This window comes from Typha latifolia, chromosome 11 (assembly GCF_019914945.1).
Source record: "Typha latifolia isolate L0001 chromosome 11, TyphaL0001v2, whole genome shotgun sequence".
Classification (NCBI taxonomy): domain Eukaryota; kingdom Viridiplantae; phylum Streptophyta; class Magnoliopsida; order Poales; family Typhaceae; genus Typha; species Typha latifolia.
In genome coordinates, this window is record NC_133096.1 from 9658492 (window position 1) to 9685540 (window position 27049).

At 38.3% G+C, this 27049-nt stretch overlaps 7 protein-coding genes across 9 annotated transcripts; 5 read left to right on the forward strand and 2 right to left on the reverse strand.

Moving 5' to 3' along the window:
• Positions 1 to 225: 225 nt before the first annotated feature.
• On the forward strand, positions 226 to 660 carry LOC140797186 (uncharacterized). Its single transcript, XM_073150462.1, has one exon. It carries the CDS (start codon positions 226 to 228, stop codon positions 658 to 660), a length of 435 nt encoding a protein of 144 aa, XP_073006563.1.
• Positions 661 to 2312: 1652 nt separating this feature from the next.
• LOC140797551 (uncharacterized) lies at positions 2313 to 4130 on the forward strand. Of its 2 annotated transcripts, XR_012110684.1 has the most exons (3): positions 2325 to 2433; positions 2690 to 3937; positions 4048 to 4130. XR_012110684.1 is itself a non-coding variant. In XM_073151101.1 (2 exons), the coding sequence occupies exon 2, from the start codon at positions 2752 to 2754 to the stop codon at positions 3742 to 3744; it is 993 nt and encodes a 330-aa protein (XP_073007202.1). In that variant the 5' UTR covers positions 2313 to 2433; positions 2690 to 2751; the 3' UTR covers positions 3745 to 4102. The 2 variants fall into 2 exon arrangements, 1 of the variants encoding a protein (XP_073007202.1); XM_073151101.1 differs by having other exon boundaries at positions 2313 to 2433; positions 2690 to 4102.
• A 1176-nt stretch (positions 4131 to 5306) lies between these two features.
• Positions 5307 to 6520, reverse strand: LOC140797552 (protodermal factor 1-like). 2 transcript variants are annotated; one of them, XM_073151104.1, is made up of 3 exons: positions 6283 to 6520; positions 5919 to 6195; positions 5307 to 5830 (listed from the first exon to the last, which is right to left on the reverse strand). In XM_073151104.1, exons 1-3 carry the CDS (start codon positions 6446 to 6448, stop codon positions 5506 to 5508), a joined length of 768 nt encoding a protein of 255 aa, XP_073007205.1. In that variant the 5' UTR covers positions 6449 to 6520; the 3' UTR covers positions 5307 to 5505. The 2 variants fall into 2 exon arrangements, with proteins under 2 accessions (XP_073007205.1, XP_073007204.1); XM_073151103.1 differs by having other exon boundaries at positions 5919 to 6210; positions 6283 to 6500.
• A 3605-nt stretch (positions 6521 to 10125) lies between these two features.
• On the forward strand, positions 10126 to 11600 carry LOC140797550 (uncharacterized). The gene is made up of 2 exons (XM_073151100.1): positions 10126 to 10416; positions 10503 to 11600. Exons 1-2 carry the CDS (start codon positions 10248 to 10250, stop codon positions 11435 to 11437), a joined length of 1104 nt encoding a protein of 367 aa, XP_073007201.1. The 5' UTR covers positions 10126 to 10247; the 3' UTR covers positions 11438 to 11600.
• Positions 11601 to 12590: 990 nt separating this feature from the next.
• On the forward strand, positions 12591 to 16841 carry LOC140797974 (dynamin-related protein 5A). Its single transcript, XM_073151690.1, has 8 exons — positions 12591 to 13131; positions 13406 to 13597; positions 13701 to 13907; positions 14048 to 14476; positions 14573 to 14800; positions 14892 to 15087; positions 15535 to 16222; positions 16446 to 16841. Exons 1-8 carry the CDS (start codon positions 12736 to 12738, stop codon positions 16630 to 16632), a joined length of 2523 nt encoding a protein of 840 aa, XP_073007791.1. The 5' UTR covers positions 12591 to 12735; the 3' UTR covers positions 16633 to 16841.
• A 4012-nt stretch (positions 16842 to 20853) lies between these two features.
• LOC140797975 (VQ motif-containing protein 4-like) lies at positions 20854 to 21750 on the forward strand. Its single transcript, XM_073151692.1, has one exon. It carries the CDS (start codon positions 20983 to 20985, stop codon positions 21619 to 21621), a length of 639 nt encoding a protein of 212 aa, XP_073007793.1. The 5' UTR covers positions 20854 to 20982; the 3' UTR covers positions 21622 to 21750.
• A 1900-nt stretch (positions 21751 to 23650) lies between these two features.
• Positions 23651 to 26802, reverse strand: LOC140798235 (uncharacterized). The gene is made up of 10 exons (XM_073152015.1): positions 26539 to 26802; positions 26341 to 26444; positions 25847 to 25978; positions 25675 to 25748; positions 25495 to 25600; positions 25307 to 25375; positions 24786 to 24850; positions 24591 to 24689; positions 24409 to 24508; positions 23651 to 24013 (listed from the first exon to the last, which is right to left on the reverse strand). Exons 1-10 carry the CDS (start codon positions 26738 to 26740, stop codon positions 23951 to 23953), a joined length of 1014 nt encoding a protein of 337 aa, XP_073008116.1. The 5' UTR covers positions 26741 to 26802; the 3' UTR covers positions 23651 to 23950.
• Between the last annotated feature and the right edge of the window lie 247 nt (positions 26803 to 27049).

A 27049-nucleotide genomic window follows, 5' to 3' on the forward strand; every position in this document is an offset into this window, starting at 1 on the left:
ACTACAATAAATGCTTGCCACGTGGCATATGAGTCACTGTAAATCCATTAGTCTTCCACTGGATTACGCCATCGTGGTTTGGAAGTGTGCTCACGACGACTCAATCGTCTTCTTAAGTCCTAAAAAAACTTCTACAAATTACCATCCAATTCTCCGAGAGAGAGAGAGAGAGAGAGAGAGAGAGAGAGAGACAGAGAAGAAGACCTCTTACACCTGAAGGGTTTAATGGAGGATTTCCAGGAGGCAGATATCTTGTGGGCCGACGACGACGCCGCCGCCGCCGATGAGTTGGACGACGAACTCGCGCCCGCGGAACCCAAACAAACTCTAGCTCGAGCTCGAGGGCCGACGGAGACATCGGCGGCAGCGCCCATCGACATTAGCCGCTCGTGGACGTTCGGGTTCCGATACAGCAACAGACACGGTGATCATGGAGATTACGATTACGATTACGATTACGATTACGATGATGATGATGGTAGTCAGAGTGACAGCATCGAGATAATCCCACCGCATGTACTTATTGCGAGGAGGTACAAAGACAAGATGGCATGCTCGGTTTGCGTGGGGAATGGAAGGACTCTCAAAGGTCTTGATCTTAAGCGAGTCAGGAATTCCATCCTAAGATTGACTGGGTTCCTCGAGAGATCGAACCATTGATTACAACCTATGTAACTTCTCTTTTTTCGATCTCTTTGGAATGAAATTTTGTTTGTTTGTAATCTTTGGCTTAATTCTTCTCATCTCATCTCATCGTGTCAGTAAGCAAGTACTGAACCATTTCCCCAAGTGCTAATGTGAAATATTTTTAAAATAATTATCCTGTGCCATGCACGTGTGCCATAGATCGATCCTAGTCAGCACAAATTTATTCTTGAGTTATTAATTCCAGCACACGGAAACTAGATAAAAAAACCTGAAAGAGAGATTAGTTAAGATAATAAGCCCATAGATATGGCTTCTTTTGGCGTTTCTCTCAAGAGTCGAGAGCTGTGAATTTGGTGATCGAGAAAACTAAAACGAAAAAGAGACGAAAATGATCGAAATGGTCTTGTAGAGCACCCAGTTTAACCTAATTTGGTCAACACGATCATTTCGATCGAAAATGACGACTAAAACAGAGAGAAAGCAACGTGTGAATAGTCTAGAAGGCAATTTTATTTTTCTGACCTTGTGGCATACAACGACAAAATGATCAACGCGTAAATGGTGAAAATTAAAGGTTTGAAATTAAAATTTTCATTCTTCCGTGGGAATTTTTTTTTTAAAATAAAATAAAAAATTGTTGAAGATTAGCTTCCACGATTACAAAAAACTCCACTAAGATCTAAGACACAGAATTATAAAAGCTTGTGTGTAAAAATTTCAACCCAGGTATACTCATAGTCTTAGAAACGGCTAAGGTTTGCAAGTCAATCTAATGCATGATTAGTTTCACGAAAAATATGAGAAATATTTTTTTCCCAAAAAACAATTCACCCGCTAAAGAAATCAATTCAGCTATTTTTTTTAAAAAATAGAAAAATCCTATAAATATCCTTTCTTTTGACCATAAAAATGTAAAATAGATTAGGCTGCCACGTGGGAATAACTTCAGCAATTAAACACCCAACTTAATGCATTCGTAACTTGCCTAACGTGTTATTAGTTAAAGTCCTCTTCCTTTGCCAACGCTTATGATCTTATCTTCTCACAATAATAAACCAAGCCGTGAGAACAACTCCCTCCTGGAAGTAGAAATAGAGGCCTTTCCTATTCTTGCTTATCCTTAAGTTTGTATATATATATATATATATACCCAGTGATCAGTTATAATGTTGTAATTGCAAGACAAACTTATGGTTGTTGACAATCCTGAATCCTAATAAGGCCAAACTCAATTGTGCTGCCCTGGAATTACTCCAAATACTGCCAACAAAATTTTCAACTTTTTAGGATGGAAGACTAGTAGAAGAGAAGCCAGAAACTTAGAAGATTCTTGCATTTTATTTTAATGCATTAAACAAAGACTCGAACATTAGTTTTCATAAACTGTTACTACTATATGAGTTAAATAACTATAGATGTAAAATGGCTTTAATATCCTCGAATAAAAGGGAACCATATGTTTAAATCAAATGAATTATATTTCAGGTATATTTAATTTTTTTTTAAATTTTTTTTAAAGTAATAAATTAGGTTAAAATTAACTCACTGTGTGTCCTAATCTTTTCTTAAGAGATCTCTTTTTAAGTTGGTTGGATTTACTGGGCCGAGCTCGAGATCGAAGCCCAAGTAGTATTACTGGGCCCTCTCTTTTCTTTGAATCTTTTATGCGAAGAAAAGAAAAAATAAGAACAAGAGAGAGGGAGAGAACCTTCAGACGAAGAAATCTTTGATTTGGACGGAGGAGTTTCTCACTAATCTGATGGTAGACATCATAAATCTTTGCAGGTATGACAGTCAATCTTTTTAGGTACAGAAGAATTATCTCAACCTCCCTTTCCGATGAATTGATTTGCTGCTTTCATCTTTCTTTTCTTTTGGATTTATGGATGTAGTTCCTTATTCTTTTCTTCATTGTGGAAGTAGTTATTGCCAGCTACTATTTTCTTCGATTTCAGTACCGATCTCGTTGTCGTATTGAAGAAATTTGAATGGAGTTGAGTTTTTTATTGTTTATTTTTAGCGAATTCCTCTTTGTTTACAGAACCCTAGGGTACAAATTGTACAGCGAGGAGAGATCTCTGATTTAATCGACATTCTTCATTGATGTGGAAGCGCGAACGGAGACCAAAGAAGACATTTCATGGTGAACAGAGATGCCGGTGGATCTCTCTTGCATTGGTTTCCTTAAGTTTTACTATTTGCATGGTATATATTTTTGGGATAAAATCAAAGAGTGTGGCTTCAAGGACATCAGTTGAATTCATGAATGGCACAGACTTGATATGGCAGATACCGGACTCACCGAAGGCGGTGCTCTTTATCGCTCATGGTTGCAACGGCCGAGCTGCTAACTTTTGGGATAAATCCCCTGGTTGCCCGAATTGTGTTGGGTTACCCGAAGACAGAACAATCGTTCTCCGGGCCCTTGATCAGAAGTTTGCAGTCCTGACTATTTCAAGTATTAGGAAATGTTGGTCATTTGGGAAGGAGTTGCAGAATGTAAAATGGATCATCAAATGGTGGATTGAGAAGAATAAGCTCGATAAACTTCCTGTTGTGGGTCTTGGCGCTTCATCTGGGGGTTATTTTATATCTGCACTTGCTGCTGAGATGCAATTTAGCAGCATTGTGCTTATGATTGCAGAAGGAGTGTTCGGTTCTATGGGAGTACCAGTGGGATATCCTCCGACCCTTTTTGTTCATATGCCGAAAGATCATCGTAGGATGAAGTTGATAGAGGTGAACATGGATTTGCTAAGGGAGAAGGGTATCCGAGTTAAGGAGGTTAGATGTATGGAGTTCCCTTTAACTCCGGAGTTTTTATCAGATAGGGTACAAGGGTTGGATCTGGCATTGTCAATTAAGCTTTTTGAGCTGTTTCGAGAGAAAGGATTCATCGATGAGAAAGGATATATGAGAAATGATGGACGGGCAACACGTTGGAAGCAAGCTCTCAAAGAGAGAGGAGTTATATTGGAGAAACATGAATTTCTTGATCATATCCAAGAGGAGTTGAATCTTGCCTATGGATACCATGAGATGACAAGTTTGCAGTTAGATGATATTTTTAACTGGTTTACAGTTCACATGAGTTGAGCAGATTTTTCATAATCTTGAATTCTTCACCGAATCACAGTGATCTATTTGGCTGCCCAAGATACTGTTTGATGACTGTATAGGTTCTCTATTCAACACAATCACCATGGCAATGTTTGGATGAGAAATTTGGTGTTGCAGGATACAATAGTATATGTTAATTATGTCCTTGAGTGGTAGCTCCTGTAAATACGTAAGTATCAGAATATACTTGTATGCCAGGCTTTCAATTTAAGTCTTAGAAAGGATGAAGAATTAAGCATATCAAGGGGCCCTTTTGATTGTTTGTGTACAATTGTGCAGTTGCATGCTGACTATTTGATGGAGAGCATTTTAAATCCTGGTACACTTTTATCAATTTAATTTGATGCAATTCTTTTTGTTGACATTCACTGTAAACTGCTTTACTCCTTGACAACCTTATTTGACCACATATATAAGAACTATGATCCTCTCTATACTTCCAAAAAGTCCTTCAGATTGCAAAATTTCATTCTCATGATCCATCATCAGCTGTTCAAATAAGAAGTGATCTATTAATTTCATTGATCTATTAATCTCATTATTCATTTTGATGTCTCTCATTTACATCTTTATTAAGATGTAAATGAGCCAAGAAAGCCAGTGGGTCTTTTTTAGGTCAAGTGGGAAAATACTGGGATTAATCACCAAACATGTTTAAAACTTTTGTTGATCACAAGCCTTCCCTCTTCCCCTGCAACCAACCAAAACTCAATTTAGTCTATATGCTATCGCTATAATCTCTTCGATGCATAGCTATTTGAGAAGCCTGAGATATGGACAAGGTCAGTTATCAGAATTGGTGATACTTTGCGATCCTATTTGTGAAAGCATATTACCTAGAATCTTAAGCTATTATAAACCGGACTCACGATGTATATCATCCGTTAGACAAATCCATCGGACACTTTGCAAGACGACATTACTCTGTTATTTACAAATCAGATTGGCTGATAGGCATAGCCTGGAACTCTTTTGCTGTGAATATGGTGAATGAAGGAGAATATATTAGTTTAGTTGCAGAGACATAATTCTTCGAGTGCCAGACAGTTATCAAGATAGTTTTATGTATAATTTTCATTAGGCGGGAATATACTTGATTGATATTTTGAATATCTCAACCATCTTACATCTTTTATATATAGAATTAGCCTCTATACTCTCTTTCTAGTTATATGCCATCACTGTGTATGTGGGGGGTCATAGTTTATTAATTTCTTTAGAAGGGGTAAGTTTTTAAAAGGGGCAAGTATACGGGTTCTTTTCTGCCTTTACTCAGCTATGTATGGTGGGGTCGGAGACACCCCAAGCTGCAGTTGAACAGCTTTAATTTAATAGTTTGCAGAATTGGGTCCACTTTATTCATTACCATGAACATGAAGACTTCTTGAGATCATTCAATTTTTCTTTGCTCTTCATGATAGTGATGCCATATCACCATATCTCTCTCTATCTTTCTCTCTTTATGTTGACATGTCCGGCATAAATGATAAATCTAGAAGTAATTTGGGCCCAAAATCTACTTTGCCTACATCAGCAACTAACATAACACGAAGAGCCATAGCATTATTTGTTCCTGTCACCAAATATTACCTGAAACTGAGACATCACCATGCTACACACAAAAACAACATCATCGACTCATACACTGAACCCTAACCCATTACATGAACTGAAACATAGAAATGCACGCAAACATGAAAGGAAAAGTCTATAAGATATCCATGCAACTTATTCTAATCAGTGCTTCATGTGCCCTTCGTTAGCCTTCTTGAAGAGCCGTGCTTGTGCCGCCGCGGCATCATTGGAGCCGACCGCCGTCGTGAATGCTTCTCTCACCTGCTGTGTTGTATACGCGAACCTGCTGTTCACCATGGAGTTGAGCAGCGCCGCCGTCCCTTCCCGGTAGAGAGCCCCGAAACCGTCGGTACGGGGGTTCGACAATGCCTCCTGCAAGCTAAGGTTCCTCCCGAAGGTCGAGACCGCCACCGGCCCGAAGAAGTTACCCAGAGTGCTCCAGTACCCTAGAAGTGCCCATATTGCCGAAGGATGCGTCCTCCAAAAGCTACAGCAACAAACAACAACATCAAGCAATTTTAACATGTGTGAAAGAAGTTTAGGTAAGTAAGAAGAGTGCTAGAATAATGGCATACTCGCAAGTGCCAGTGAAGAAGGGTGGGAAGTTAGGATCAAAAGGAGTTGGAGTGGAGGGAGGGGTAGGGATATAAGGGAGGAATGGAGTGGGAGGAGTTGTAGGAACAAGAGGACTCGGTGTGATAGGGTGCACTGGGGGAGTTGTAACGATAGGGGAAGAAGGAGGGTTATAGTATCCTCCACCACCATGCGAAGGCGCCGGCGTCGACCCACCGCCATGCGATGGTGCGCCACCGTGCGATGGCGTCGGCGTACAAGATGGAGTGCTAGGTGTATCTGCACCATGCAAAACTACATATGATCATCACAAATGCTGTATATCTAACTGAGAGAGAGAGATAGATGAAGATATATAGAGTTTACGGCCATGCTGATGTGGGTCAGGAGGAGAGTAGTAGGCCTTCTTGTCGGCAAAATCCTCGAGGCTTCTTCTAGCCATGACTGGAGAGAGCACTTCCATGGTAACAAACCCTAGTACTGCTACAACGCAAATGAACGGATTGGCCTTCATACTTCTTTCACTCACCATCTTCTTCGAGTGGAGCTACAATAGTTGTGAGAAGTGTAAAGGAGAAGTGATGCTCCTATATACAGGGGGAAAAGGGTGGGTTGGATTGATAGCATTGAACCCTAACATAAATGCAAGCAGGGAAAAGACTGAGTGGGTTAGTTGATGTGTTGCAGGTGCATTAAAAATAAAAATTTACTGCTCTCATACCTTAACAGAAACATTAAAATTAAATGTTTATTTTTTATTCTTTTAATTTATTTATTTTTGTTTTTTGGGGGGGGCTTGCTAAATGAATGAAAGATTCATTCACGTCTAGATTTAGGGCCTGTGAAGACACGGAGAGGTGTTTCCTGGAATCAGAGAAAAGGCATGGTAAAGATTGATAGAAGCTTTGTCGTCTTTTTATGTGGACAGTAAAGAGAGCTATGAATGAGGTGCAGGTAGTGAGCTTGGCTTCCTTGTTCAGGGTTTCATTAATGGCCATGCCGAGGGTCTTAAATTTAAAAGTTTTTTTTAATCATATATAATACTTTTACAAGCCATTGGATTTTGAAAACATCGTAATGTAGGGTTTGAAATGGAAAAAATTGCAGAGTAGATCGTGTGCAGCTCCGGATGCATGAATTCTTTTGCAGGTTTGGAGGAATCATAAACTACCCAAGTAGTCTGGTTGCAGTAAATTGGTACAGTTGGGCTCTGCAGGCTAGACATGGTACAAGAGCTTCTTTTATTATTATTATTATTATTATTATCTTTTTAATGTCTCATTTAGTTCTCTGGTTCTTTAACAGCTGGAACTAGGGTTTCCACATGCCCCTCTTCTGCTAGAATATGGACCCTTTTAACTCTTCTTCAGAGAGAAGGAAACAGAGCAATCCATGGCACATTCCATTATCCTCCTCACTTGTGGAAATAAGCTAGTGTAAGTCTATTTCTACCAGTATAATAATTTAACAATATTTTGTCTCAAAATTAGTTTATAATTAATATATACTTTTCTCTCATTTCCTCTTCCATCTAATATTTTATATTTTATTAATTAATATTTTATTCTTAAAAATATATTATTCTATTAACTATTATTTCAATCATTATCTTCTCTTGCCTCTCTTTCTTTATCCTTTATTATAAAAATATTTTAGACATTTATCAAAATGAATCTACTTTTCATGTCAATGCAATAATTACACTGTGTCATAATAGCCTAAATCAATATAAGCTCTTTTATGCAAGTTTAAAATATATGCAAAGTTATTGCATGTAAGTAAATGCCCTCTTGATCACTTGTGGAATAAGACTAATACTAATATAATTATTTTAATTTTTTATACTAGCATAATAGAACTTATGTCAGTATAAGGTACTTTCATGTTTAAGTTGTATTGCAATAATTACACTTAGATGTTATATAAAGTTGGAATGGTAGTTTGACAAAAATACCCTTTACAATTAACAAATAAAGAGTAAAGAGTAAAGAGGAAAGAGAAAGAGTGATTGAAAGATAGATTGAAGTGACATTTTTTCAAGAATAAAATAATAATTAATTAATATAAAAATATTAGATGAATAATAAAAATAGTATAAGCCTGATTGATTATTAACTCATTATACCGAATTTTCCAGTAAGTTTATTCCTATAGAAAATATGAGCTAGATTGGTGGTATAGAATCCACCTAGACCAAAGAGAAAGATTGAAGACCAATTTGTAGATTGGATAACTTTTATCTTAAATAAAAATTAGACAAGTTTTTAATCAATCACTAAATATAATATAAAATATACCTAAGCCATTAGGGATGTTCCTTCGTTTTTTTGAAATATCTGAATCATTCGTTCGGAGCCAGTTTCAATTGAAATGGGCTTGAAATCGAGGAAGAGTTTTAATGTTATAAGATTTTAAGATCAAATTAGAGGTATTCTTTATTCACCCAGGTGTTTTCGAGGCAATGACAGCAAAATGTAGGATTATAGTATTAAATATCTAGATGGTAGATAAATGATAATAAAGAAGCAGCTCAGGGTGTGACAAATTCCAGTCTCTTAATTTATATGCTTAATGCATTTCTAAAGTATCAAGGCCCAGCCCATGCAGAGAAATGTTCTATTGGGCCATCATATATAATATATTAAATGGTTTGGTCTATTAGCTGAGTATAGCCCAATTACTCCCAGTAATAATAGCTCATTTAAAAGGTATTCTCTTTCCATTTCTTTTTTTTTTTTTCTTTTTCTAAGATTTGAATGATATATAGATCTATAATTCAAACTGTCTTATTTCATAGATTAATGCAAACCTAGATAAAAATTTATTTCATGATTCCATAAAAATAAAATAAAAAATAAAGTGGAATCCAATGATAATAACTGGTATTCCAGATTGTCATGAGAAGCACATTTTTGTACTAACATCTATAATTCAGCTGCTATCCATATGGACCATATCTCTGATAGTATATGGTAGTGGATAAGACATTATTATATGATCACATAGGATACATGAATGATACTCTAACATTAACCTGCCATGTAAATACTAAACTATATAATATCTATGGATGATTAATCTTTATTTGTCTCTCTGATGTATTTTTGTAACACTTGTCTATCTTTCTCAAGCCCTATACTATCTCTGCTCACCTTGAAGAGGGTATTAAACTCGACAACTCCTGCCCACCTAACTTATATGACTTGGATAACTTCAGCTAAAAATATATGCACCCAAATAAATCATAGAAGCTAGCCAAAGCAAAGTCTATTTTGTTTTTATTATATTATATTCCATTATCTTGGAGAAGAGCTTGGCAAAGCTAGAATATTTTTAAGGCTATATATGGTTGATTTGCTGTTACATTGAAAGAGTTGGATAACAAAAATGTGAATAAATAAATGTGGAATAGCAACTTGATCAGAAGCTGCAGTGGACCAAGGCTAAGATTGGATACCTTCTATTTCCTAAAAGCTTGCAACCCACTTGAGTGGGATCCAATAACCTACCCGAAATTAATGGAATACACCTCATTTTTCTTTATATATATGTATATATGTAATGTATGAATATGAGAATAAAGTTATCATTTTTCTTCTCTTTTTGATGAGAGCTATATCACTGTGTAATGAATAGTCTCAGGAGTGATCACAGCCTCACATTTGGCAATCATCACCGCCCAAATGGGAACGTTGCGAACTCCAAAGACGAAATGGAACACGGCTTCTCGCTGTCCTCACGTACACACACGTAGCTCACGACGAAATCTAAGCTGAAAGCTACGTAAATGTTAAAACTCCATTAATCGAATAAAAGGAAACGAAATCAAAGTCATTACTGCACTAATCAAAACCTTTTAATAAATTTCTTACGTTAATCCTGTTTTAATTTCCGGTTTCCCTATTAGAGCCTAGCAAATTTCGAGACGATTTGCTCGAATAAAAGCTTGGCATAAGGAGCCAAATCACCATAAGACTAAACCATATCATATATCATATCAAAAGCGGTGCAATGCGCCACGGTAGACGTAACGTAGTTGCCGTTTGCTCCGTCTCTGAGCGCCACGCGTCAAGTAACGGTTGCTGCTGAGATTTATTACACTGGATGTGGGGCGTAGCCGGAGCACCGGAACCTCCTGCTTACCCTACCACAACGGTAACCTTATGCCGACTTCTATATATATCGCGCATTTGTCCGTAAGAAGCTTATTCTACATTCCTCGGATACTCAGCTTAGCTTATTCTTTCTCTCTCTCTCTCTCTCTCTCTCTCTCTCTCTCTCTCTCTGTGTGTAAAGCTAGAAACTTGTATTCTTTGGTCTTTTGGGTAGAGATGGAGGCTAAAGCTCTTCTAGTTCTTGGAGTTGTAATTGGGTTCGTGGCTTCTTCGTCGGAGGCTTATGTCTTCTACGCTGGTGGGAGAGATGGCTGGGTACTGAACCCATCTGAGAGTTATAGCAATTGGGCTGGGAGAAATAGGTTTCAAGTCAACGACACTATTGGTATTAACTCCTTATCCTCTCTTCTTATCCGAGTTGTTCTTTAATCCTTGGTTTGTTCATATTTGTGTTATAAATTATATATGCAGTGTTCAAGTACAAGAAAGGATCGGACTCTGTGCTAGTGGTGAAGAAGGAGGACTTTGATGCATGCAACCTGAGAAACCCAATCCAGAGAATGGATGGTGGTGATTCGACCTTCATGTTTGATCGATCCGGGCCCTTCTTCTTCGTCAGCGGCGAGGGGGAAAATTGCAAAAAAGGGCAGAAGCTAGTGGTGGTGGTGATGGCTGTGAGAAATAAGAATCAACCGACACCACCCACTACTCCTCCCCCTGTTTTGCCACCAACTCATTCAAGTCAACCCCCCTCTTCTTCCCCTGTTCCTACTCCTTCTAAATCCCCTGTTTCAATTCCATCTCCATCTCCAATGGCTTCGTCTCCATCTACTGCTCCTTCTCAAGCACCAAATGCACAGTCTCCATCATCCCCTGTTTCAAGTCCCTCTACATCCCCTATGTCAAGTCCATCTCCTTCTCCAATGTCTTCGTCTCCATCTACTGCTCCTTCTCAAGCACCAAATGCACAGTCTCCATCATCCCCTGTTTCAAGTCCCTCTACATCCCCTATGTCAAGTCCATCTCCTTCTCCAATGTCTTCGTCTCCATCTACTGCTCCTTCTCAAGCACCAAATGCACAGTCTCCGTCATCCCCTATGTCAGGTCCATCTCCTTCTCCAATGGCTGCGTCTCCATCTACTGCTCCTTCTCAAGCACCAACTGCAGAGCCTCCATCATCCTCTGTTCCAAGTACATCTCCAATGCCTGTGTCTCCACCTACTGCTCCTTCTCAAGCACCAACTGCAGATTCTCCGCCTCCTTCTACTCCTGGGTCTTCTTCTTCCGGTGAAGGGGTCTCGACGCCGACGCCGGCTCCTTCCAAGTCATCCTCCTCTGCGTTGGGTGTATCCAAGATTGTGCTTGGAGTGGTGGTTGTGGCCTTCGGTGGTGGATTTCTCCATTAACGCGTTTGATTTGTGTTTGTTGGTTGGGTGTTGAGATAGAGACGGAGAGATTCGCATAAATTTGTGGTACTAGCATTTGTGTTCTTCTTCTTTATTTTCTTTTGTTTTCGAATGCATTTATTGTTTGTGGAAATAAAAAGATAAAACTTGTTAGCATTTCTTACTCATTTGACTCGACATGCATGTCCAGAGAATTCTAGTTGAAATTATTGTTAAAATGAGCAAGAGTTGAAGCTACGCTAAGAACAAAGTAATTAAAAGTAAGGGGGAGAAATATTCGTAACGAGCGACAAGTTTGACTACTTCCAGTCATTTATTTGAATTTCAATTTAGATCCTTCCCGGTCCTCTGGGATGAAGTAGACGTTCTTAAAACGATATAATGACTTTAATTACTTCACACGCCTATTGATGTGAAATATGCAAAGAAAAAAATATTACCTACATCACACTACATGTGAGGACAACAACGTATACTAGACGTTTATCAAAAACAAAAAAAAAAATCCTTATAGCTGATATGTATTTAATGATTCGATACCTCAGTTTTCACTATTTCCACATTGCACCCTGCATTGTTTGAATGCGTTCGCGCTAATATACGTAAGGGGATGACAAGTGTCCCAAGATATTTAAGAGGAGGGAAGTTTGCTGTTTCTATCGACAAAATGGGGCACGAACCAAAATTATCTTATCCCCAATTTACATATGTGTTTGGGTGGCTTTTGCACTTTTCCTCTCTGCCACTACAGTATCAAAATATAAATTATAAATAATAAAAATAATTATATTAAAAATCTATAAGCAACCAATATATATATATATATATATATATATATTCGATGGATTAAATTTAGTTAAATTTAATTAATTTTGAGCACAGCTTTAAGATCAAGCTCGGCTTAACCTAACTATGAGTACGAGTCGAGGTTGATAGTGCCGAGCTGGAGCGGGCAATTATTTTGACAGCCCAAACTGTGCCACGTCGGGTACTAATAATGTATATGCTTTCTCGGTGAACTGGATAAAAACTGTACATTGAGCACTCCTCTTCTGCAAAATGGTGAAAAACCCCTCCGATAAGGTTAGCACACATTTAATAGACGATTCACGGTGTGTTTTTTTTGTTTATATATCAAAAAGAAAAGAATCAATTTGCAAATAGTAAAAATTACAAGGAGCAGAATACAAAGTTTGAAGTTTCCAAATGTGTGAAAAAAGAGTTAAACGGCTCGCTCTCCCTCCCCTTCTTTTCAAATTCCAAATCTCTCTCTCTCTCTCTCTCTCTCTCTCTCTCTCATGGCGGCCAACACTTTCCACACCTCCTCTACTCCTATCAAAACTCCAAACTCCAAGTCCCAATCCTCCACCATCACCAGGAGATCTGCCCCAACCCAGCCGATCGACAATCCCTCCTCCTCACTCGCCACCGCTGGTGGCGTCGGAGGCGGGGAGTTCAAGTCACGATTCGAAGCCTACAACCGCCTCCAGGCCGCCGCCGTCGCATTTGGCGAGAAGCTCCCCATCCCTGAGATCGTAGCCGTCGGTGGCCAATCCGACGGTAAGAGCTCGCTCCTTGAAGCCCTCCTCGGCTTCCGCTTCAACGTGCGCGAGGTCGAGATGGGAACCCGGAGGCCCCTCGTGCTCCAAATGGTCCACGATGCAACCGCCCTCGAGCCTCGCTGCCGCTTCCAGGTGCGGTTTGTCTTTTTGTGCTAGATTTTGAGTTTATGCGCAATTCCAACAGATCTTGTGTTCGATTCTGTCACAGCACACTATTTGATGCTGGATTCAGATCCAATCTCTTCATTTTGGGGTATTACATGAAATCCCAATTCTATGATCAGAAAATCTAGTGCCTTCCTATGACGTTCTGCTTAAGTAGAGATTAACACTTTGTAAAGTATCAAATTATCAAATTTTATGTACATTTAGTGCTAGCTTTAATTTAACACTGCCCTGTTAACAGGAGGAAGATTCAGAAGAATATGGGAGTCCAATAGTGTTGGCTTCTGCCATTGCGGATATTATAAGATCTCGAACAGAGGCGCTTTTAAGAAAGACTCAGGCTGCTGTCTCTTCGAAGCCTATAGTGATGAGAGCAGAATATGCTCACTGTCCCAACCTCACCATCATTGACACTCCCGGCTTTGTTCTTAAGGTGCTTTCCTTGGCAAAAAGAAAAAGAAAAGAAAAGAAAGAAATTTTGGATGAATATTAGAAGCAAGTTATGTTTCTCATTTTTGAAAATTCGATTTTTGTAGGCAAAGAAGGGTGAACCAGAAAAAACCCCCGATGAGATTTTGTCGATGGTGAAGTCCTTAGCTAGCCCTCCTCATCGCCTTCTTCTGTTCCTCCAGCAGAGCAGTGTGGAGTGGTGTTCTTCACTTTGGCTGGATGCCATTCGCGATATTGATCCCACTTTCAAGCGGACAATTATCGTTGTATCAAAATTTGATAACCGATTGAAGGTATTATACCCTCGACTGATTATTGCTAAAACCATAACATGTACTTAGAGTCATTTGCATGATTAGATTTGCTGCTTTAATATTCTGATCAATAATCTATGAAAATTGTCCTTGTGATTAATAATGATGGATGCCTGAAGGAATTTACGGAACGGTGGGAAGTGGATAACTATTTGAGTGCAAATGGTTACCTTGGAGATAACACCCATCCATATTTCGTGGCGCTGCCCAAGGACAGAGGAACTGTCTCTAACGAGGAATTCCGTAGGCAAATCTGTCAGGTAGATGTAGATGTACTACGTCATTTGCATGAAAACATCAAGGGAGGGTTCAATGAAGAGAAATATGGACCCTATATTGGTTTTAGTTGTCTCAGACAATACTTGGAATCTGAGCTGCAAAAGAGGTACAAAGAAGCAGCTCCAGCAACCCTTGCATTACTAGAGCAAAGATGCAGTGAAGTCTCCTTAGAGCTTGCTCGGATGGAATCAAAGCTACAGGTGACTTCTGATGTTTCGTATCTTCGTAGGTCAGCCATGCTACATGTTGCCTCTATATGCAGTAATTTGGTAAGCGTGCTAAGCCAAACTTTCTGCACAACTTTTTGATTGCTTGATTCTGCATCAGAAATCAATATAAATGAAATCTTGTGAACAATTTTGAAGGGAGTGCTAATTGATGGAGCAGCTGATCCTGCTCCAGAGCAATGGGGAAGAACTACTGCAGAGGAGCAGATAGAGAGTGGCATTGGGGGTTGGCCTGGTGTCACTGTCGATGTGAAGCCTCCTAATTATACTCTCAGGCTCTATGGCGGTGCAGCATTTGAAAGGGTAATGCACGAATTTCGTTGCGCAACATACTCAATAGAATGCCCACAATTGTCAAAGGAGAAGGTAATCATATTTCTGGCTATAGACAAGATAAATGTATATAACTTCTCTGTTGGTAGGGAAGATCTCTATAATATCTGCTTATAACCATCAGGTTGCAAATATACTACTTGCTCATGCTAGAAATGCTGGGGGTGGTGGAGTGACAGAGGCAGCGGCTGAAATAGCTCGTGTAGCTGCACGAGCATGGCTTGCCCCAATTCTTGATACTGCCTGTGACAGACTTGCATTTGTTCTACGAAGCCTCTTCGACCTTGCAGTGGAGCGGAACCGCAGTTATCACACACAGTGTAAGCACGGTTCTCTCACCCATCATTTATCATCTTGCAGCTGTGCTTCAGGAAATTGCTAGCAATCTAAACATAGTGTGCTTTTAACTAGATGAATTGTTTGCTGCATATCAAGTATAGTTCCTTGTTTTACACTTTCTTTTTATTCTTAGTATACCATAAAACGTCAGATGCTAGCTCTCCACTTTTCCCTCACACTGGCTGCAGGGTATATTTATGGCAGATATGTTGTCCTTTTTTTCGTTGTTATTTCTTAAAATCTATAGTAGATTACTCTTTTTTTGTTATGTTTAACCAAGTTTTTTTTGGTTTCCGTAAGTCATGATTGTGTAAAGATTTATTTTTGTTTCTCTCAAAAGGTTTTTTTTTCCCTTCTTTCCTGCTTTTTGAAAAGGTACTAATTTTCTACTGATGCTGTTTTCATATGCATTTTTTGTTATTTACCAGGCCAGCAAAATAATGGTGATATGGATGGATATATTGGCTTTCTTGCTGCTCTAAGGCGTTCCTATTATAATTTTGTTCTGGATCTATCAAAACAATGCAAGCAACTCGTGCGACACCACCTTGATACTGTCACCAGCCCCTACTCGTATATTTGTTATGAAAATGATATCCTTGCTGGCATTGGATGTGCTACGAACTCCAGTCAAAGATTTAACCAGCTTCCTGCTGTGGCGCTTTTTGACATGTCAAATGGTGCAACAACAACACGAGAGGAAATGGCAGGTACTGATCAGGAGAATATACCACCAAAAGATCAACAACTTGTGACTCCTGGTAAAGGAACGGAATCTATGGATGTTCTTAGAGAAAGCCAAATGACTATACCTGAGACACCTTCGCCTGATAAGCCAAGTGATATTCCTGGGGTAAAGAAGAAAGAGAATGACAACGTAATGGAATTTGGAGGAAGAAAAAGACATGCAAGGGTTATGGGATACGGGCGGAATTTAGATAATAATAGGAACCAGAAGAACAATATTTTCGTTGGTGGTAATGACTTTGGCTCAAAATCAGGATCATCATACTCAAATATTTGTTCAATATCTGCCCAGTATTTTGCTAGAATGCGTGAAGTTCTAATAGAAAGAAATGTCTTCTCGGCCTTGAACTCAGGATATTTAACACCATGGTGAGAATTAAAGTACCTTTTGAGCTTACATGCAGCAAAATGGTGCATCTTATAATTTCCTGTTTAGGTTAACTTCTTTCTGTCAACCATGGATACATTTAGATTAGGGCCTACTGGAAGGAATCATAGACAATACTTCAGAATTGTTGAGCTTTATACTGAACATTTACTTACAATTTCTACAATGACTATAATGATTTTTGTTTAATTTTTTTCCATGTAGTCGGGAAAGGCTGTTTTTGGCACTTGGCTTGGATTTGTTTGCTCTGAATGATGAAAAGTTCTTGGACATGTTCGTCGCACCCGGTGCAATTGATATACTTCAGAGTGAACGCCAGTCTCTTCACAAACGCCAGAAGATTTTGCAGTCCTGTTTGAATGAGTTCAAGAATATATCCCTAGCACTTTAATGAAGGTTACGCTGATGCAGCTTTTAAATTTTCATTCTAACGAGGAATGAGTATGTATGTCCCCCCCCCTTAACCTGGTTCCTTGGCTAGCCATAATTGTTCACCATATCAGCTAGTTTCATATGTCAAATTTCTTTTTGACAAATATATACTGTTACAAATGGTTAAATACTTTTATTTTTGTTGGCAAAAAGGGACCATCTGAATAACGCCGCTTTGTGTATCTTTTATGCTTCTCTTCTGTCTAGTTGCGTTTATGATGCAATATTTTGTGGCTATCATCATGTTTCGGTGGACATGCTTGTGGTTGTAGAATCTAGAGATTACTTTTTCATTTCTATGCTTCTATGGACACTCATTTTTTCCTTCAATTTTTTGTGCTTTATCGTGACGGTTGGAACTTGAATCTAGAATTTGGGTCTTTGTAGTAATTTAACTGCCTTAAAAGATGGTTGGATCTTGTTGACTGCCTTAAAAAATGTGAGAAAGGGGAAAAAGAATGAAGAGGTCTCTCTTCAAAAGAATATTGCTTTTGACTGTTCTCCTTGAATAGTTGTCTTGGAAAATCTTAAGTTCATCTCATCTGGAAAATTTTGTTTTATTTTTCAGTTCAGAGAAGCTATCAAATACATATATCCTTTTGATCTTCTAGCCCTTAGACACTGAAATCTGCAGTAAGGCTAAGATCAACAACAAACCAAAACTCTAGGCCCTTATAGTACATAAAGGAATCATATTTCTTCTTATCTTTTTGTTCATGAACTATTCTCCTCTGTTTGCAAGATCTACAAATATCACAAGAACTGTTTCTTGGTTCTATTGTAATCCAGTAAGATCAACTGCCTCTCAGATAGTTTCAGTTCTCTGTCCTCTAAAGAGGGTGACAGAGGAACAAAAGCTCATGATGCACAGTAGAAATTTAGGTCATACTTCCACAAGAGATGGAGACTTTTGAGAGTATTCATTTGGTTTGTTTTTGCAAAGCCCACATAGAAACTATTCAACTGCTCATTCCACTCTCTTGTTTTCCACAAGAGGTCTATAAAATATTGGATTCTTTCATTTGTCAATTGTTATTAGCAGGGCTTAACTTTTATGTGAGGCAAATGGAGAACATAAAAGAGAAGACAAGGAACCGCTGGATGTCTCCACTATCTATGTCCACTAGAATGGCACTCCATTTTGCATGGTCCCAGAAACAGCACTAAGTAACTGAGCCAGAGGTAAGTTTTGGGTTAATGCAATGGATTCTTTAATATGTTTATATGATTAAAAAAAATTGTATTTGTTGCCTTTGAAGCTTTTTAAATTCTCACCATTAGGCTAACAGAAATAATAAATTCTGCCAACTTTTTTCAGAGCATTTTATATTTGAGTTGTGTTTTGACCTAACTTTATATTGTAAAAGCTTCCCAAAAACAGGTGCTCCTCAACTTAGTACAATTCCATATAAAAATTCATTCTATTCTCTCTTAGATTCTTAGATTCAGAGAGTCTTTCTGTAGGCTTTCTTGCTCAACAAAGGGAGAATTAAAATATTATCATGGCATTCATTGAAAGTAGTCGATATCAATAGTGCTCAATAGGTTCATGATTCTAAAATATTTAGTTTGACAATCATTTATTGAGTCTATAACTCGATAATATTAGCAACCATGCATGACAATATCCATGGTCACTAACAAATAAAATCAAAATCAAAATCATATGACCTCTCTTTAGTTCGTCTTTAAAGTCATAACCAATCGCACGAGTTGAATAATTCGTGACCACTATCTTCTCTTGATCCATTCAAGAACCTTTTGCCAATATTTTTTTTATATCTATCTTGACTTCTTCTCCTATAATTGCGACTATGGTATATAGCTACCGTAGCTAAGTCATCATGAACCGTTAGAAGATCAAATATCTACATTGTTGACGTTAAAGCACAAGGAAGAGAAAACCCAAGATGAAGATATCTTTGCCGACTAACATGCCGTCATTGCCGTGTCGGTACCGATACTCATGACTATCATCTATGTGGCCATATAGTAGATATTTATTTTTTTAGATATTTTTACATAATTCTTACTGAAAACTTTCAAAATATTATAATTGTTATGAAAATTTATTAAGCTCCTTGTTAAAAAAAATAAAAATAAATACTTAGTCAGTTAAATTTAACTAATTGCTATTAAAACTGAATTTAAATTCAGAAAAGATATTTTAACCTTGTTTAAATGTTTATCTTCTATCATACTACAAGAAAAAAATATTTTATTGAAAATTAACGACAATGGTATAATTATAAAGGATCCATTGTTTTACTTCAATATGCTGTTCAAGGGATTCGAACTTAAAAAATGTATATATATATATATATATATATATATAGGACCTTGACTTTGACTTCCTGTGTTAGTTAATTAGTAAAAAAAATTGTACAAGATTGCTTCTACTAAATTAAAAAGAAAAAAAAAGAAAATTATATACGATTATTCCTAGAGCTGTGAGCTTCTGAGAAGGCGGTTCGCACTTTGACGGTCTTTCAAAATCTTTTTAATTTAATTATTATTATTATTATTATTATTATTATATTTTTGATTATTCAATAGTGAAGGCTAAGTATAGTAGGATAAAAATGTAATGCTATATAGATACATTTTGGTTCCATCAAATTTTAACTAATATAATAAAGTTTAAGTTTTAAATCGTGTATATCATCGAACTATTACTTTGAACTAAATATTATCAAGATTAGCTCTAAATTGTTATGTTGCGGACTGCTTATATAAGCTAATTGTACTGTCGAATCATTAATTGAGTCATCGAATAAGTCAAATTATTAACCACTAAATAATTTTATTTTATAATAATTATTTAAGATTGGAATTGATTGCATACGTCGTTGGTCGTAAGAATTGTTACGTACAACTCTTAGAAGCCTACAAGTTGTAGAATTGGTTGGTGGAGTACTTCACATCATTTGACTTCCGGATAAAGACGGCGGGGGCGACGTGTGCAAGTCGCCCACAACCAAAATTGCAGGAATTTCTTGCTCCCGATACTTGTTGCCATCTAATTGGCTGCTACCATACGTAGTAAATTCCTGCACTCTGGTCCGCAGATGATCCGACGCTTTTAGCTATTGGTCCCCAGCACTGCACCTCCTAATCCAATACCCTCCATTCCTCCCAGTATTTCCGCGCCTACCACTGGTTTATAACCCACAAATAGTGGGGATTAGGAAAGTTAAACTGGATTAGAGCCGACTTTCTTATCCTTTTTCCAGTTTCAAGAGAGAAAATAATGGGCTTAATCTAATATTCTCATATGCTTCAAAACGAATTTAAACCTCTTTTCTAATCTATCTAATAAGAGTAGTGCTAGGGGATACCGAAGCATCTTTTATTTAATAAATAGAAGAACAAAAACTTAGCTTTCCTAGTGGACTTAATCACTTCTTCTTCTTCTTCTTTTCATTGAACAAAAGATGAAGATTTCAGAAGTTTGACCCACTAAAGTCATTAATTTTGTATACTTCCAAAAAGGAAAAAGAAAATGGGCAAATAAGAAAAAGAAAAAGAGATGAGGAAATCTTGACCCACTCTAATAAGACATTGGAAGAATGGCAAGTGGTGGAGAAGTTGACTTGGTAATCATGGCCACTATCCACCATCAGAAGAGATGTTCATATTTAGGTCATCCACAAAGCCTGGTTTGATGCCTCCCCAGTTTTCCAATTGTGGCCAACAACTAACTTTTCCTCTGTGGCAACTGGAGCTCCCATTAGAACTAGTGGACCATTTAAGACTTTAAGCATTGTCCAATTGAGTGGAGAGATGCAGGAGGAGTTGGCATTGCTCTCAGAACCCCTAATTGGAATTAGATGCTGGCTTTTGGGTTCTTATTCCCCTCTATGGTGGATTCTTCCAATTAAACTAGATTCTCTCTTTTACTCCACTCAACAAATTATAAGCACAACAACAACAACAACAACAAATTATGATAAAAGAATTAAGAAGAAGAAGAAGAAGAAGAGAAAGAACACTATTAGTCTCTTTTTTCTTTTAAAAAAATTTAATAATTCAACATGCCCATCCTTTGATGAGATTTTTAGCCCTAATGGGCATGCATAAGCAAGACAAGGATAGATTAGTAATTTCAAATCACACAGACAGGGCAGGGTCAAGGGAGAAGGGTCTTGAAGTCAATGCCTCCAGCCTTTCTCAATGGGCAACTTGGGTCCCCCCCCCCACCCCAATAAATTTCCAATTTGGACGAGAAGCACCAATAACCTTTAAAGGAGGAGGAGGGAGAAGAACTAAGTCTTTTATCCCATCTCTTCTTCCCCTGATCAAAGAATCCATGGAAATCCACTCTATTCCGCGATTTATCCAACACCCATCTCCCCATCCCACTTCCCCCAACTCTTCTTCTTCCTCTTCCTCCTCCTCTTCCTCCAGCAGCAATGGATCCGCCCCAGCTACAACGCCCTCCATACCTTTGTCGAGACCCATCACGAAATCCATCGAAGCCAATCCGTATCCGACAACCTTCATCCAGGCCGACACCTCCTCCTTCAAGCAGGTCGTCCAAATGCTCACGGGCTCCTCCGAGACCGCCGCGAAGCACGCCCAGACGAAGGCCATGGCCCCCAAGAAGCCGCCTTTCAAGCTCTACGAGCGCCGGAACAGCTTCAGGAACCTCAAATCGATCAAGCCGCTGATACCCACTTCGCCGAATTCGAGCCCGAGCTCGCCCATGGGAGGGAGGAGGCAGCCGGAGCTGCTCTCGCCCAGCGTCTTGGACTTCCCTTCGCTGGCCCTCAGTCCCGTCACGCCGCTGATCCCCGACCCGTTCGATCGGACGGCGGAGGCGAAGGCGATCGCAGAGAAGGGGTTTTATCTCCACCCCTCGCCGAGGGCCGCGGCGGCCAAGGATGTCGTGCCGCCGCGTCTTTTGCCGCTGTTCCCGGTGACCTCGCCGAGAGGCAATTCGACTTGATGGGATTAATTGGTTTAAATTAAGTTGAGATTAGTGCTCTTGGGTTTCTACTCTAATCTGGGTTTTATTTAATTGTATAAGTTGAGGTTGCTATCTATAAATCTACGATTTATTCCCGCTTTGATGCAAGAGTGTGTGCTCTTTTCTCTCTCAATTCTCAATTCTTGGGATTTGCATAGTTACACATGGATAGATAGGTTGGATAACTTAGGTTTCAGAACAAAAAAATGTGGAATAAGGAGAATAAAAGGCCATCGAATAGTGTATTCAAAAGGGTAAAGTAGAAGAACAGCCAGAAGACCTGTCAAAATTATAGACAATTCCCACTTCTTTGACAGGTTGGTCCAGCTGCTGGGAGGGAGCAGTAAAGAACACAAGAAGTGGCGAAATTAGCTATATTCTAGTAATTAGGGTTTTCAAAATAACATCGATCACACATATTCAACGGTCCTAATCTGCATTTCGATTTCGAGCACGAGGGATTGGTAATTTGGTATTCATCTGACTCTTCAATGGTGAACTCCATCTCTAGGATCATCTGAAGAGTCAAAAGGACACCAGAGCAACCTCACTATCATGAAATTGATTGGGACCAATTAGATAGCATCATGTTAGCAAACTCCAAACACTATTTAATGCCCTCTTTGACTTGAGGAATTCTCTCCATTGGACTCTCAGCAAAAACCTCTCCATCTTCCTTGTCATAATGTTGATGTGAGATGTGAGAGCATCCACACTTTGCTACTCGGTTGGTTAAGCTAAAGTAATCACATTGAATTGTTTGGCATTTTCACCAACCTAACTATCAGTTTTAATTTATTAGCAATTTTGAGTTACAAGTTAGTAATGAGAAAAATTAAAGTGTTTGTTTGTATGTTGGGTGATTTTCTGACACTTCTTTGACACCTTGGTTTTTTTATCAATCATATAAAAGAGAAATGATACTCATATTCTCAGTGCATTTCCTTTTGATTGTTATGGATTGATATAGAGTTTATTGACCTAAATAAACTCTAAATAACATCTTAAATATTCCCGTGAAGGTAATTAGAGTATCTGTTAATAAATTTGCAGCTCGATATGAATCATAGGGATAAATTAAAATGGGGTCAAATACATAATCATTTCCTTCAGCAACCAAACTGGGTCACCCGTTGCTCTATTCAAAACTCACTGGATTGCTTCTTGGATTCTAAAGATGCTCAGACAAAGATATACATTACAATGTGATTCCAGGAAGATTTCAAGCTTCTTCCCAGAATCGAATAATTAGTGGCTAAATCTTTCAGACCAAGCAAATCAGGAATAGTTTAATGCACAAAAGTCCAAAGACTCGCTGATTCAAGCTTATTTTAATGGCGTAAAATCCAAAGCTTTGGATGATTCGTAGTAGTTTAATGGTGAGAGGGGTCCAAAAAGGTTGCTGTTAGGGTCAAGAAAAATTTGGAAACAAGCATAGGAAGGTTGCCGGAAGGAGAGGTAATTGATGGTCGAATTAAGTGCGATCCTTGTTCCAAGCTGTCCGAACCTATTAAAGTACAAAAATATGGTGGTGCTTTAAGAGCTCCCATGTGAGCCCTAGACTAGTAAATATTATATCTTGGTGAGCTTCTGAAACCTACCATTGCAGTGGTTGCAGTAGGTGAGGCACAAATCTTTGGCACATCCCAAACTCACCAATGATTCCATAGAGTTAGTTGTTCTTCTTTTTTACTTTTCATACTTTGTCTAGAATCACACACAGTATCAGAAGATTCAGAACAGTTTCTAATTTATTTATTGGAAAAAAAATCACCTTGTATTTTTAATAAATTTACGATTCATGCCCTTCTCGGTATTTATATTTCGAGCCTTATGTTTCGATTCGAACTTTATCATCATCAGAAAATACCTTAAGTAAGGTATCAGTTCTTGTGCAGACTAAAACAAATTCCTACACAAACACAAAATATATTTCCTCCATATTACTATGTTATATCATAGCTTATGAGTAAAATTCGATTAGTATCGCAGATTTAGCTACAATCCCTTTCCAAACAACTCAGCAAGGAAGATAGTTAATTGCATTTTATCTGACTGACGAGTTTACAGACTTATAGAACATCAAGAAGACAAACGGTTTTTTGCTGATGTATCTGAATGACTAAAAGAGCAACGAATAAAAGGTAGATGTGGACAATGTAGCTGCTTGTTTTGAAAAGTTGTTTCAGGCAACAACTGCTACGGTACAAATTCTACCGTCTCTTGTTACTTCTATAGCCTCCAAGCATTGTCTCTTCCAGCAAGCAATTACTAATCATGAAGATAAGCAAGTAATTGACGGCAAGGTCTACAGATAGCGAATCAACTCAACTGCATACTTTCCTTTCCTTGTGGTTGTTATCTCCCCAATCTGCAAAAAAATTGCTAAGAATACTAAAGAAAGGTTCTTGCCTTATAAAAGGAAAGGCTACTGTTTGGCACATAAGAAGTGTGCAGTAATTTCATCTATCGCTATGTGCACCATAAGAATTCTAAGAACTTTGCCTCTATCTGGAGTATGCTTATCGCTGTTCTCCTCACAGGAAAGTAGAGTGTCAAAGTTGGGAAGAAGCTAACATCTTGATGTAGCTATGCAAAGAAGCAGTCTTATGATTTTGACAGCAGTAGACAGACTTAAAGTGAGGATACTCCATATTAGAGGCAGTGGTACCATGGATCAGAAAATATTACGGAAACCACAAAATGATGTTTAAGAATGGAATAGATTGAATTTTGCAAAAAGTGTCGATTAGTTCTGTGATTTACCTTTAATCTCCCTTTACCACTGACGGAAACGATATCTCCAGTCTTGAGGGTAACTCCATTTTTCATCACCGGTGACCAGTTGACCCGCACATCCCCATTACTTGGATAAAGAAAGAGAGAAGGTGCATATTAGATGATCAATTATAGCTAATATTATATTGAACTACGGTGAAGTGCAGTACCTAATCAAGTTAACAAGTTTCGAGCGAGATACTTTAAATCCTGCACTAGCCAGTGCATCGACTCTTAACGAAGCCTCCACTGTTTTAAATGATTGAGTCCTAAAAATGAGGTATGCAATAATCTGTAAGTTGTATTGGGAATTGAAAGGGAAGGGAAAGCTAGAAAGACATAAACCATCTCAGTTAAACCCAAACCTTGGTGGTTCATATTCTAGAGCAAGCAAAGGTATCTGAGAGCATGAAACACCAACATTCCCAACCTGCAAGAGTAGTTAAACCCTGAGAGATTGGTTTCTTTAGATCATTATCAAAAAAGTTCAGTCGCAAGCAAACTACAAGCCACAAGAATAATATATATAGTAAAACTTAATAGTCATCTCAGCTGAAACTTTCCCAACTGAATAAAAGGTTGCAGAAATCAACCAAAGAGCCAAGAACATTTTTAAATCTTATGAAGATAATTACATGGAATTGTTGCTTTTCTCCACAATCATCGATTTCTCTTTTACAAACTCATCTTGGATTTGTCTATAACTAATTCAAACAGCAGATAGCTTCTAATTATTAAAATCACTCTCAATTTTTCATCAGCCTTTGAAGGATTCAAATAAACATCTGCAACTACCTGCATTTAAATCTAACAGATATGAAAAGCCTTGATTCATGATAAACCGAATCTGTCACAAAATCACAACAACTAATAGGAGGACATTCACCTTATCCAATGTGGATGTAAGAAACTCGATAAGCTCTGGAACAACCAGGACCTGGGCACCTTTATCTCCCTGACAAATTTGATTGAGATCTCATCTAGAGATTTTTAAGTGAAAACAAGTCAAAAGAAACAAAGAAAACCATGAAAATGAAACACATTTTAAACTTAGCCACCAGCTTGATAATGCACCTGCAACAATATATCTCCAAGCTTCTCTCTTGCAATCCCAGTTCCAAGAATTGAACCCAGAAAGTCGCCATGGGAGCAAGGCTCAAACCCAAAGTTTCCTGATATGCTGGACATACTTATCTTTTAGTATATTTACATAATTTAAAAACTGCAGGTAATCATTAAGAAATTAGAGAAGACCTCAAAGCAGCAACCACATCTGGATTGGTCACCATAAAGTCAGGATGTCCAACTGAAATGCGGCATCTTTCAGCCTAAAATACCCAATAAAATAAAAAATTTAGACAGCCATAAGTAGATTTAAAATGCTCAATCTATTTCTTTACCTAAAGCAAAACTTAAAGAGCTTAACCTGTGGATAGCCACCCTGAGCTACTGCTTCGATATCAGCCAACTTTTCAAGGGCCAAAATTGTCTCATTGACAACAGGTGGAGTAAGGAAATCTGTGTGTAGTACCTCTCTTCTCAGTGAAGCGCGTTGTGCCTTGTTACAAACAAAAAACCAACGAGAAGTAAGATATGATTTATACTAACATCTTTACATGGTCAAACAAGTCCAGATCACCGCCATCTCCAGTATTGAAGAAGGCCTTTGTACCATTTGCTACAAGAAATTAAACCAAATAGAGCACATAACTGTAACTCTAGATAGCTGGGCAGGTCGGAATTAGATGAAGTGTAATTTATTTTTTGGCACATGAACTACATAAACACTTAGCAATGTCCAAAAAGCGCAAGAAATAGCTATAACACAAAATAAAAGCATTCAAAAAGGATAAAAGGATAAAATTTTGATGCAAATCCTCTACTTGAATCATCTTATTCTTAATAGAAATAAGAAGATACCAATTCAACGATGTTCTTGACGGCCTCGGCAACGTTCCTATCCCCTATCCCTTTGAGCAAAGAGTCCGTGCCCAGCTTTGTAGCTCCCACGACATGGCAAAAACCTGCGTCGATTTGCTACCGGAGTTCGATTACACCTCTTCTACTCTTTGGTGGTGGAATTTTTGATGGAGATAAGTATAAGGGATAGATGAGTACCTCGGGATAAGTATCGAGGAGGACTTATGCCAGGAAACGAGACTTGTGTTTGAAGCGTGCGAGAGAAGGGGAGAAATCTCTGCAGAGATCTAAATGGGATTGCTGTCGCCGCGCCGACGGCCATCGAAGCCCAGTCGAGCTCGAGCGTCGCTCTGGGGATGGATGGACCGTAAAGGGGCTTTCTGCATATAGCCACCTTCATTTTAGTATTTCTTTTCACAAAAGAAAGGGCTTTATTGCATATTTACTGGGCCAGCCAAGCCTAGCTCTAGCTCGCGAACATAATAATGGTCTTTGGGTTTGGGCTTGCACGTCAAAAGACAAGGTGCAATATGTAAAATAAAAATACTACTAAGACATTTTTTTTTAATATATCTCTATCAATTTACACTTCTAACACATATATTTTTCTAAGAAATTTATTAAAATTAACCTACTATTTATTTTTTATTGTCGTTCGAACCTTACCCTATGACTATTTATTTGCATAATAACAATAATTCGATGTTTT

Coding starts and splice junctions, on each gene's coding strand:
- LOC140797186 (XM_073150462.1), top strand. CDS start 226: ATGGAGGATTTCCAGGAGGCAGATATCTTGTGGGCCGACGACGACGCC.
- LOC140797551 (XM_073151101.1), top strand. CDS start 2,752: ATGTGGAAGCGCGAACGGAGACCAAAGAAGACATTTCATGGTGAACAG.
- LOC140797552 (XM_073151103.1), bottom strand. CDS start 6,448: ATGGTGAGTGAAAGAAGTATGAAGGCCAATCCGTTCATTTGCGTTGTA. Junction 6,211..6,282: donor TGACCCACATCAGCATGGCC/GTAAACTCTATA, acceptor GATCATATGTAG/TTTTGCATGGTGCAGATACA. Junction 5,831..5,918: donor TTCTTCACTGGCACTTGCGA/GTATGCCATTAT, acceptor TTGTTGCTGTAG/CTTTTGGAGGACGCATCCTT.
- LOC140797550 (XM_073151100.1), top strand. CDS start 10,248: ATGGAGGCTAAAGCTCTTCTAGTTCTTGGAGTTGTAATTGGGTTCGTG. Junction 10,417..10,502: donor TCAAGTCAACGACACTATTG/GTATTAACTCCT, acceptor TTATATATGCAG/TGTTCAAGTACAAGAAAGGA.
- LOC140797974 (XM_073151690.1), top strand. CDS start 12,736: ATGGCGGCCAACACTTTCCACACCTCCTCTACTCCTATCAAAACTCCA. Junction 14,801..14,891: donor CACAATTGTCAAAGGAGAAG/GTAATCATATTT, acceptor TATAACCATCAG/GTTGCAAATATACTACTTGC. Junction 15,088..15,534: donor CCGCAGTTATCACACACAGT/GTAAGCACGGTT, acceptor GTTATTTACCAG/GCCAGCAAAATAATGGTGAT.
- LOC140797975 (XM_073151692.1), top strand. CDS start 20,983: ATGGAAATCCACTCTATTCCGCGATTTATCCAACACCCATCTCCCCAT.
- LOC140798235 (XM_073152015.1), bottom strand. CDS start 26,740: ATGAAGGTGGCTATATGCAGAAAGCCCCTTTACGGTCCATCCATCCCC. Junction 26,445..26,538: donor TCCTCGATACTTATCCCGAG/GTACTCATCTAT, acceptor AAATCGACGCAG/GTTTTTGCCATGTCGTGGGA. Junction 24,014..24,408: donor GTGGTAAAGGGAGATTAAAG/GTAAATCACAGA, acceptor ATTTTTTTGCAG/ATTGGGGAGATAACAACCAC.